General features: G+C 40.4%; 1 protein-coding gene across 3 annotated transcripts in view; it reads left to right on the top strand.

Annotated features, from left to right (window-relative positions):
- Positions 1-12174, top strand: part of stab1 (stabilin 1) — a 167453-nt gene that overhangs the window by 11511 nt on the left and 143768 nt on the right. For all 3 annotated transcript variants that reach the window (XM_062544711.1, XM_062544710.1, XM_062544712.1), the window contains 13 exons: positions 57-152; positions 251-361; positions 674-861; positions 2112-2242; positions 2827-2942; positions 3119-3195; positions 3299-3421; positions 3520-3654; positions 3816-3887; positions 4528-4641; positions 4779-4832; positions 5109-5189; positions 5270-5428. In XM_062544711.1, coding sequence (XP_062400695.1) covers positions 57-152; positions 251-361; positions 674-861; positions 2112-2242; positions 2827-2942; positions 3119-3195; positions 3299-3421; positions 3520-3654; positions 3816-3887; positions 4528-4641; positions 4779-4832; positions 5109-5189; positions 5270-5428 — 1457 coding nt within the window. The remainder of the gene's footprint in view (positions 1-56; positions 153-250; positions 362-673; positions 862-2111; positions 2243-2826; positions 2943-3118; positions 3196-3298; positions 3422-3519; positions 3655-3815; positions 3888-4527; positions 4642-4778; positions 4833-5108; positions 5190-5269; positions 5429-12174) is intronic.

The raw sequence follows: 12174 nt of genomic DNA, 5'->3' as shown, positions 1-12174 counted from the left end.
CATCTTGATATGAAGTCATTCTGTCCAACTAGTCTTAATCTGTAATGATTTAATAGGATGTATCTGTGTGAATGGAGACTGTAACTCTGGACCAGATGGTGATGGAGAGTGCTATTGTCAACCACCATTTTCAGGACCCAAGTGTGACATTGGTAAGATGTGTTGGACTGTGTAGGCCATGTGTTTGTGCATTATCATGCATATGTGCATTGTGGATAATGAGGTGATTATGTATATTTTTTCCTTATAGTATCTGAATCATGTAAAAACTGCACTGACTATCATTACTGCAAAGGAGAGGGTGCAGGTGCTGTATGTGAATGTCGTCCAGGCTTTAAGAGGATTGGTCGCATTTGTGCACGTAAGAGGCTGTATCTTTGTCATCTTGAAGATTATGTAGGTTCATGTTGGTTTATTTAGGAGATGCTTGACCAGGAATGACCAAAATAACAACGAAATAGAGGAAGATCGAGTCTTCTAACAGCGAGTCAGAAAATATTTGTGGATCTACCCTATACCCTTCCCCTTTCAAGTTTCATGAAAATGAATCAAGCAGTTTGTTGATTTTATCTTCCTGACAAACAAATCCAACCAAAAAAATGACAGAGGTAATTACTAAGACCTCAGTTAAAATAATGTGGGACCAACATTTGATTTTTATGTTTGCCAACAGTTGTATGTGTTCCTGGCTCCTGTGATAAGAATGCAGAGTGCTTAGTCAAAGCTGGACGCTTTGAGTGTAAATGCAAACAGGGTTATGAGGGTGATGGCAAAGTATGTGTCCCTGTGGATCCCTGTGCACTAAACCATGGGGGCTGCCCGGCCGACTCCACCATCTGTGACTATAAAGGTCCAGGCCAGGTGAGATATCGTCAATAATAAAACTTATTTCCATGTTGAGTCAGATAATTGAGCTTCCCAGACACCAAAAGCTGCAGGGAGAGGCCTAGCCTACTCTGATGGTGGCCTCCAGTGTTGCTGTATGTCTTTTCCTAGCCTTGGTCTTAGTTGTGGCCACAATTGAGAATCCTGATTCACACAAATATGAAATACTTCTAGAAAGAGCCCAGGTCTATGTTGGCCCACTACAATTTCAAGATGCTGACAGCCTATTATTATTTTGTTCACTATTCACTTTACTACGATAAAAGAGCTCAAATGTGTTTTATTCGCAATTCCGCGGGAAAGGACTTCACTACCCAAAATCATGTAAAAGCTGGTTAAAGCAGAGATTGGTTGAAATCACCGTTGCCATGGAAATGTTTATACCTTAAAGGCCAGTTCAAACACAAGATCCGCGACGAGACGAGCTGCAACATTCTAAAAACCAGCAACTTTCTGCAACAATGTGTTCTAAAACTGGGGCGTTCAGACCAAAGATTCTAGAACTTAGGATTCTAGGCTTGAAACTGCTTGCAACTGCTTGCAACTTTTGATTCACACCGCCGCAACTGCTCTCCACAACCGTCTCAGACCGTCGCAAATCTTCGGTTTGAACTGGCCTTTACTCTCACCACTGTTACTCTTACTCACTCAAACTGCTCAAACCAAGATGGAGGAAGAGACAGTCAGACGCGATGCATGGCCACCCGATTAAACCTGTTTATCTCAACTTTGAAAGTTGAATTTACTCAATGTAAATAGTAGGAAGTTAGTAATCTTGTTGTCTTACAATCAAAGGAAAGCATGTTAAACTATCATTAGGCTGGAAAATGTTCTAAATGTATTTCACAATGTCTGATTGGTCTCATCTAAATTCTTAACATGTTGGGATTTTTAACATTTGCTTTCTTCATTAAGGCTACGGAAAATACTTAAGTTGTGATTAAAACCAGGCTGTATGGATCAATGGTTGAAATGTCTCCTTTCTAACAGATTGAAATTGGCTTAAGGAATGGTCTTCAATATGTGGTAGTCGAATAGTAAGAGGGAGCCGTCTTCAAATTGGACTTGGGCTATGTTCAAAATAACCCTCCTCTTGTCTCAGCCAAGTCTAGTTCAATGATAATTCACTGTATCTATCTTTCAGCACACACATACAGTACATGCATGCTAAGACGTTTTTCACCAACCCAAAAACTAAAGCCCTGGATGCTCTGTTTTCTTTACAGGTTGTATGTTCTTGTTTGAGTGGAATGGAGAGCTCTAACCCTTCTGCTGGCTGTGTTATGAAGTCTGCCTGTACTGACAGCACTTGTCACAGTAGTTCCCTGTGCCAGACTGGACAGGATGGGATTGCCAGGTTGGTATAGGTATTGTAGTGTGCAAGGTAGAAGGATGAACCAATAAAGTCATTCTTGCTGTCTATTACAGTTTTTTACAATCACTTTGCTATTATTTTCAGAACCTTGATGTCATTTTTCACACAACCAATGATCAAAATGCACATTTTTTAAAACTCTTACCCTTTTCTCAATTGCTTGGATACTATACACATACAACTTAATTTGTTCATTCAACAAAAACCGCCTGTTCAACCCCCTAGTGCACCTTTTGGTCTTTAAAACTATGCTACCTAGGCTCTATGGAAACATAAAGCTTATGTTCATATCTTTATCAGGATAATCAGGGTAGCCATTGCAATTTCAGTCATTTTCAGCCTTGAATTGTTGGATTTTTGAGGGTCTCTGAGAGGGGTCCCAGAACTCCATAACAAAAAAGCTGGAGGGTTTTTAATTATGTGGCTGTTCATAGTTCCACATACATGTACTTATCACGTATACAAAGTATGAGACGATTTGGCCGACCCCATGTTCCGACCTCTGCCTGGTTTTCTCATGCAATGACTCCTAACTGTTTTATGGTGAGCAAATGCTTTCTCTACAGGTGCATATGCAGTGCCCAGCAAGTTGGTGATGGATATCGTTGCTTTGGCACAATCATGGAGAGGATTGTGGAATTGAACCATGCTGGGAACTTTACTGGTGCCATCCAATTATTTAGTAGGATATGAATTACTGTTACTGTCACTCCTGCTATATTGCTTAATTGTCATTTTGGTTTACAGATTTCAGATTTAACAATTAACTTAAAATCATTCCATAAATCCAATCTATAAATAAACACAAAAGATTCTACTGACTGAATGTGAAAAATTAATTATTCTTTCTGCTCTCAGGGAAAGGATGTGAATTAAGCTTGAGCCAGCGGGGGCCATTTACAGCTCTTGTGCCTTATCTGCGCTTTTCATTACCAGTGAGTAAAGTGGCCTAACCAGTAAGATATTTGCTGTAGTTAAGTTCAATCTTACACTTTGTTTTGCCGATACTTTTGTTTTGAATATACTTTTGGTATCTAGGGAGTGTCTGAGTCCTCCCTGTGCAAACACCACCTCATATTGGGCCAGTATCTCTCCAGTGAGCTTAAGGGCAAAGACATATGGACATATAGTGGAGAGACAATCAGGTTCAAAACTGAAAAGGTACATTTGCTTAAATATTGTCATTTAGTCATGGAATTCAATGAAATTTGCGAAGGCTCATCCTGACGTATCTGATCTTTCCCTCAACTTAACTACAGGAATTTATCTTCATGAGGGACCCAGACACTTTGTTTACAATAAAGGAAAGTAATATTGTTGCATCTAATGGAATAATTCATATAATCGACAAGCCCATCACAAATCTTCCAGCTGATGCTTCAAACAACATCCAGGTATATTTAGTGAACAAATCTTGATTTTATGAACATCATAATTAGCCATTCCTATGACTGAATAAACCAGAAAAGGATACCTGTTTTTTAAATGTTGTCGCATTTGTTAAAATGTCCACATTGTGTGTGGTGTTGTATCCCTTTATGTTTCATGTTTATAGTTTGCCAGCAAGACTATTGGAGACATCCTTGCAGAAGACACTAAATTTAATCGATTTGTATCTCTAATTGACGTAAGTAAACAAAAAAATATAAGATGATCAAAAAACATCATCAAACGTCATTGGAAATATATCAAAGATGCCATATGTGATTTATTCAGACAGACAGACAGACAGACAGACAGACAGAATTCATCCTCAAAGTTAAATGACATTGTTCCTGCAGCCATACAAACACAGTACTGACAAATATAGACATATAATTATATAATCCACAACTACAACCTGAATAATCTTAAAAAGATGATTCTGAAAATGTATACATTCTGATGGACAGTATTCTTTCTCCCTCTACTTATGAGGGAGTCCTTAAAGTGATGATGTAGTTGTTTGAGCTCAAGATCCAATCAAATTATTTTCCTCACAGGATCATATATGCAGTATACTTATACTTGAAGCAACATTTTGATTAGTGATTGAATAGATCAAAAGCAGTCATCCAAGATTTAAATGGATAACGGCACTCCTATGAGAGATAAAGTGTAGCAGGTTTGTGAAAAGAAGGCAGCCTGGAATATTCGAATATTCGAAAACTCTGGATTTCCAGGGTAAAAAGAAGGGCCTGTTGCTTTTGATTATTTGTCTGTAAATAAAGACATGAGATTGAAACATATGCCTTTGAGATTGACAAGTATTTATGTGCCCTTGCTAGAATTGTGGCGCATCCATGCCCCTAAGAGGTCCTGGACCATTAACAGTGTTTGTTCCCACAAATAATGCAATCGACAGATTCAGGGATGGCAGTGTCTTGTACATGCTAACAGATGTGAGTACCTAGGCTTCTTTATTTCCGTAGTATTTACCCTTTATCCTTATTTAAAAGATTTTCAATGGGGTAATTACTCTTGGTTCCCTTCCTTTATGTCACAAATATTCAACAAAAAAACCTGACATATCCTGAAGGCCAGACACAAGCTGCAAGAACTTCTAAAGCACCACATGTTCTCAGAGGCAGCGGTAATATCTTGTCATCTTTGTAACTATATCATCCTACTGCATATTTCATATGGAATGTGTATGTGAGAGTTTTGTAGATATCATGTATTATTACTGTTCATTTTGTGAGTATGAAAAGACTGGTTATTGATCGGCCACTGAAATTGAACGAGTCTGGCATTCCAAAGAGATTGGTTAAGCTGAATCACCTTGTCTGTCAGACTGCCCATGCCATTGTGCTGTGTGCTTCTTTGGTTATGCTGTGCTCTTTTAATTTGTCCTGCTTTTGTTCTACAGCTCACAGTGGACCAACTGGCAAGTATGCCTGCGATTCATACCATGGCCAAGCAAGTGATCAACATCAAAATCACCAATGATGTATGTGAGAGACACTTAATTACTGCAATATTCTAATATTTAGTGTTGTGTTCTCCCATCACCTCTGTTTTGTTTTACAGGGAAGAATTTTGTTAGGTGAAAAAGAAGCACCCCTTGAGACAAGGGATATTATTGCATCCAATGGGGTCATCCATCTCATTGATGGAGTCCTTGTCCCATCCTCCATTGTCCCTATATTGCCACATAGATGTGATGTCAATGAAAGCAAGATCATTCAAGTGAGTGTTTGGTTTGAAGTACATCTGACACACATAACCATTGTTTGAGTTCACTCTCACCCTCTTTCAATATGCTGAACCCACATAGAAATTGGAAGATAACCTCCAAATATCCCCATCTTCCAATTTTATGTGGGCTCAGCTTTTTGGAGGAGAGTGATGGTCGTGGTCACAAACATACACACACACACACTAGGGCTGTTGGAACTAGTGTTGCTTTCGTCAACGAAAATTATGACTAAATATTGTCGTCAACAAACTTTTTTCACGTGACGATAACGAGACGAGACGCAACGTAAATGCTGGCCATGTGACGATGACTATAATTAAATGTATAAGGCAATATCGTTGACGAATAAAAACGAGACTAAATGTGGTTTACAAAATGAAAACTATGCTAACATGTCTCTTCATTTTCGAAGACCTGAAGGACAGGAATGTTATAACATTATTTTGTGTCGTTTAGTCGTGTTATTATTTTGCAGTATTTCTGTTTCCTGCGTCTCACTTCAGGGGCGCATCAGGTTGAATGGTCTGATTATCATACCAGAGGACCAGCGTTTCTCGCGTGAGCCTGTTGGTCATATCCGGTGCTTCTGTCACTCATCTGATAATATTTGATCATGTAGCAAAGGAGCGGTAGATGTATAGCCTATCGTTATCGCTAATAGAAGCTAAGAAATATAGGCTACGTTCAGTCCGTTAGATTGGCAACTCTCTCAGTTCAACTTTGCACTAGGCTTCTTATCTCACCTCCGCATGTAGATCTAGTTCAGATGAAAATGTTAACAGGCAACTGCAGATTTGATTAGTGTGTAAGCTTCTGTCCAGCTGATGCTGGCGCTGTCATATAGCCTACAATAATAACATTATTCCACCGATCAGCAACGAAGTGCCTGTGTCGTTTATTTAAACGGTAGAAAAACTGAATCAAAGACGGCGCTGTTCATCAACAAAATCAGCATGGAGTTAAAACGTAATTTAAAGTCCCACGCATTTAAAGGGGCAGCGATCACTCAAGGCATAGGCCTGTAGCCTACCAAAACTGAGTGATGAACGTGAAATGCGTTTTATAGGCTGCAAAACACTGCATTAAGATGACAACTGTGTGTAACCACGCTTATAGGCTACCTAGTTAATGGTGAAATAGCATCCACATCTACAGCATTCAATAGCCTATGGACAACTTGATCTTCAGTTAAATTGTTCTCAGAAAAGGAACAGCAGGTCTACAGAATATTCCAAATAGTCCTTTCATGGTGACAGGGGGAGACCAAACTCTGTGTAACATACCTGATTCCACTGTCAATGTTCAGTGCCTATGTAACCTGTAATATTTGTCATTTTTTAATCCATGACAATTAACCAAAATGTATCATTTCCTATTAAAGGGGTAGTTCAGAATTTTGGAGATAGGACCTCATTTCCAGGTTAGCCAGTGTGATATTTATCAGTGGAGACCGTTATCTGCACATTTCATCCAGTTTCAGAGTTCGCCGGTGCTATAGTGCCTGCCACTAAAAACAGTCTTACCCTATGGAGGAACAACCCCTTTAAATAGAATTGCATTAATAAAAAGATGCTAAAATCCAATTTTCATTGACTAAAACAAGACTAAAAGTCATTCGTTTTCGTCAACTAAAACTAGACGAAAATAATGCTCATACTTTTAGTCGACTAAAACTTGACTAGACTAAAAGAGTATGAACGTGACTAAAACTGATAAAAACTAAAATGACAGCTTGACACAAAGACTAGACCAAAACTAAAACCAAAACAGGCCGCCAAAAACAACACTAGTTGTAACGAATTTCGGTATTCGAATATAATTCGAATTTGAAAAAAATTAATACTATTCGAATGTTAAAATTAAAATTCGAATGTGTTTTCTTTTTTTTTTTTTTTAAGTGTTGACTATATTTAGCAAACGACAGCTTTAGGTGCTGCTGAGAGCTTGTGAGAGCTCCCTCCTCCTTTTCTCAGTGCTTCGGTCAAGTGTTTATTGTTGCTATGTTACCAAAACCGTCTGACAGTAAGGCCAGCACGTCTTTTTGGAATGTTTGCCTAATGCTAGCTAACTAGCCAACTAGCCAACGAGCTAACTGAAATGGCAGCAGTCGTTCAGCAGTCGGCCTCAGACAACCTGGGACCAAAACACGTCTACCTTTCACACTGCGAAATCCCCCTGAGCCCGTTATTTCTGTAACGTGAATGTAATGTTTCTCAGTCAGAAAAGGGCTATAATTTACTTAGCAAGACAGCTATCACGTAAAACAAGTCAACTACGATGTCATATTGGCAGTGGCATAGGCTAAGCCAGTTTTTACAGTGTGAGTAGATAGAAAAATAGTAAATATTAATAAATCAAAATTGACCATTAAATATTTGAAAATAATTCGAATTTAGAAAAATAATAATGAATGAAATTCGAATGGGATACTAGAGGAAGATTGACAGCCCTAACACACACATACACACACACACACACACACACACACACACACACTAAACACACACACACATATACACACACACACACACACACACACACACACACACACATATAGATGCTGTCTAACTGAGTGCAAATCACAGGCCATACATCAGTGGTCCCCAAATGGCGGCACAGCATTTTTTTGGCCCGCGATGTCTGAACAAGGTAAACAGACATACACTATCTATAGCCATGCGTTAGCGATCTCTTCACTTCAGTGTAACATACAGTAGGTGTTGAAATGTGATGGCCGTTTCTCTCTGCGTGATCCACGCCCTGCGTGAAATGTATTACAACTTACCGCCATGAGGTGGCAGTACAGTCCGCGGTAGCACTTTAGCGTTTTAGGACTCTTCATTTTTTTCACTTAAAGTAATTCACGAGGCATAGCCTAGGACAGCTTAAAATAATTTGAGAAGACTCCTAACTCACTAAGACATATTTACAAACTGCTTTTGGTGGCATCTCACGTTGCGATGTATAGTGAAATGTAGGCCTACGTGCTGTTACAGCTGTCATGCGAGGGAATAATTGCATTGCAACTAAGGGATACAATAACGCCACCGACAATCAAAACCACCACTGCATGTAAACTAAATGTAACGTCTCATTGTAGGCCTAAATTAAATTAAATTGTTTCTGCTCTTTACGAATGTAGGCTACGTGCTTTCATATACAGATTCATTCAAAGCATCTGGCAAAGAAACTGCACCTTTTCGTGTCTGCAATTGAGTAGCTCAATGGGTAGCGTTGCGCTCTTTGACATGAGGATTCGAGGTTCGCGTCTCACTTGAAGCGCTCTTGCACGGTGTAGTGCAATGCAAGAGAAACATAACGTTATTTGTCATCATCAAACAGTGAGAGAAAACGCCAATGAGGAATACTAAAGCCAATTTATGTAGCCTATTTATCTAAGCATTCAGCATTCACTGTTCTGGGCTGCGTTTCTAGCCTGGCACGTCCTCCCAGAGCCTTTGAAAGTCGATGGCAATCAGGCTACTGCATTTCTGGAAAGCCTCGTATGCTAACTTGCATCGCAACCTTGAAAGTTCCCTGGATTTTGTGTTTCTAGAAAAAGTCTCAAACTCTCAATCGCAAACAAGGACTGGGCAGGCACACCTGTGGCGTAGGCTACCTTGGGAGTTGCGGTTGGTGATGTCGTCAGTGTCAGGAGCGCCTGACCAAAAATCACAAGCGCCCAACCAAAAATCACTAAGTTGATGTTTTTCTTGTGACTCAATGATTGCGCTTTACTGCAGGCTAATAGGCCTATAAATTAAAAGACCGACTCCCCTGTTGGGCTCATTCTTGCTACTTGTGTTACCTTACGTTAATTTGCGTGTTGGTTTGAGTCTTGGTGAGCTTCTATTATGGAATGTACAAACCCACATTTCATGCATACCAGCAGGGCTCCGAACCGGTTCAAGGAACAAAAACGAAAACCGAAAACGGACGGAATTTTACGAGGAACGGAAACGGAAACGAAAACGAAAACGAAATGGTCTTCAACTGTTCCGGAACAGAAACGTTATTCTGAAATCCATAAAACCGGTTAATAACGTTTTTTTTTCGTTCTCTAGGCCCTATATATTTTATAAAATTTCACAAAAGCATAGCCTATGTCAGGGGGAAAAAGACTATTTCCGGTTGTGCGTTCACTTCGCCACCCGCTAGGCTCAATCCAGGCAGCTGTCACGATTTCCTATTTCCACCACAATCCTGGCCAGAGGCGATTTGGAAGCAACTGAGCTATCCGCTGAGCTATATCAAACGTCAACAAAGGTAACTGAGTTGAATTAACCGAGTCCACAATAATACTGTTAACTTAGCAACTCACTAAGAAATTATTTATCATAGAATAGGCCAGTAAGCTGTAGGCTATGTGGGATGGATAGCCCATCTGAATGTTTTTAGATGCCGTCTGTGATTTATTATTTTTGACTAGCTGCGGTGTAAATCAAGGGCAAATAGTAATCGAAATAGTAATAGAAAGTTTGTCTATTCTAAGGTATAGACCACAAAAATAGACTTAATAGGCCCGCCAAACACTGCCGGAACGATAAGAACGAACGATATTTTACTTTCCGAACCGGTTCAGGAACGATATGTCGGTGACGGAAAGCAAGAACGAAAACGTTAAACATAGCTGAACCATTTGGAACGGAACGATTGAAAAATAATTTCGTTTTCAAGCCCTGCATACCAGTCCTTAGTGCAGTGGCTAAAGCAGGTGACTTGTTATCGAATCATTGCAGGTTCTAATACCGTATGCAATCAACATGATGTTGTTTCTGACTACAGTGAAACGTGGAAATAACCTTGTAATGCCGTGGAGCTATTTTAAACTGATATTGTGTTCCTGGCCACTCGATGTAAAGTAGCCTAATTAAATATATTTAGGGTCTAATCCATTGTTATGTGTGGTATGCCTCCTTTTACTCAAAAGTGACATGGAAGGCTGAGATGCGAACCTAGGCCGCGCACGCAATGTACTGACGCGAAACAGCTGAACCACTGTGCTTTCGTTTCCGTGGTCTACCGAAGGGAGCTATCTTTCCCCAAATCAGTAAGAGCTGCAGGCTGCACTCTCCCAAATCAACACGAACTTAGGGCTGTGGAGCAATAACTTGTCTTCAACTGATCGCAGAAATAAGGTTCGTTTTTGTAAATTGTACTATGGACACGTCAATATAATATTATGTTCGCGCAGACTTCTGTATCGCGCAGAAGTAGGCTTGTGGTTTTATGATTGACTATTTGTCGAATCAGAGTCACATCTGCAGTAAATTAGATAAAACTGCCTGCTCGTGATGACGTGCTATTTGTTTATCTATGGTTTATCCTTGAATTTTCAATAAAGTCTCTATCTATCTATCTATCCTCAGTTAACATGATCATCCCATCTAGATCCGTAACACCGACATTCCTAACCCTGCTCACAAGTGCCACCTGGTGGTTGTTTGGGTCATTGCAGCTTCACTAGGGAATAAGGTGCTGTGTCCACCAAACACGTTTTTTACAGCCAGAGCGTCCACACCTCCTCCTCTCGGCGCTTCGATAAGTGTTTATTGTTGCTAAGTTACCAAAACCAGAGACGGTTTATAACGAGAAGTGCCATTGACGTAGCCTGACTCTCGCCAGACCCTTGTAGTTCCGCCATGCTCCACTAGAGGCGTTTCGCTGAGCTCCACACAAGGGTCTGGACGCGAGGGCAATCCAAACCCCTGGCGGTTGCTCAAAAAATGAGCAACCAATCAGGAGCGCCGAAGCGAGTGTTTGATTCAAATAACAATGGCGGCACGCAGCGAGGAGTCTTGTGCTGACATTGATTCTGCTATTTCAACCGTTTTGTCGGATCTATCGAGTATTCATTCTTTAAAAGATTAACAGAGAATAGTTTTGAAGACGTTTATTGGTGGCAAGGATGTTTTTACTCTTCTTCCGACCGGGTTTGGCAAGAGCTTGAAGAAGCCGAGCACGTCATTCAAGATAACAGGCAAGTGGATGTTTTCACATGCGAGGATGTTTTACAAGGACCCGCCTTCAGAAATACATACCCTATCGAGAAGTCCCAGATCCTTGTGTGAAGCAGACAGCGAACTACAGGATCTGGCGAAAGTCAGGTTACCATTGACGAGCCCGGCGCTGTTCTAAAAGTTGAACAGATTTCAACTTTGAGCGCTCTGAGCGCTGCGACAAAAAAGGTCGGCGCCGACAGTTTTTTTCCGCCGAGGGCGCTCAGCGCTGTGAGCACTGAGCTACATAGACTTTACATTGAAAACTGTCGCCGTCGGCGCAAAAAACGTGTTTGGTGGACACAGCACCTAATCAATAAAATAAGCGTGATTCACACGTGAGGTCTCGTGAGGATCTCACGTGAAGCCGGCCAATTAAATCCAACACCTATTGTACATCTCTGATAGTCATTCACATTGAGTTAAATGTTATCTACAACAGTCTCATAACAGCCTACAAAAAAATGTAACGTTGATAGCCGTTTTAAAACTGTTCGCAATATCTCCAACGTCCAAGTCAAATCCATTCCACTGGATTACAAATGCTACAATGAAACACCCTCTCATTCTCGGGGTTTCATTGCTACCTGCTCCTCACAACATGCATAGCCTATGCGCACACACACACACAGATAAATGATCGGTCAAGCTGAGGTAACCGCTAGAAGAGTCTACAAATAGGACTAACTCAAAACACTCACAAAATCCTTCTCGTTTTGGTTATGTTAAATAAAACA

This window comes from Sardina pilchardus, chromosome 9 (genome assembly GCF_963854185.1).
Source record: "Sardina pilchardus chromosome 9, fSarPil1.1, whole genome shotgun sequence".
Lineage (NCBI taxonomy): Eukaryota > Metazoa > Chordata > Actinopteri > Clupeiformes > Clupeidae > Sardina > Sardina pilchardus.
This window is presented reverse-complemented; position numbering and strand designations above follow the sequence as displayed.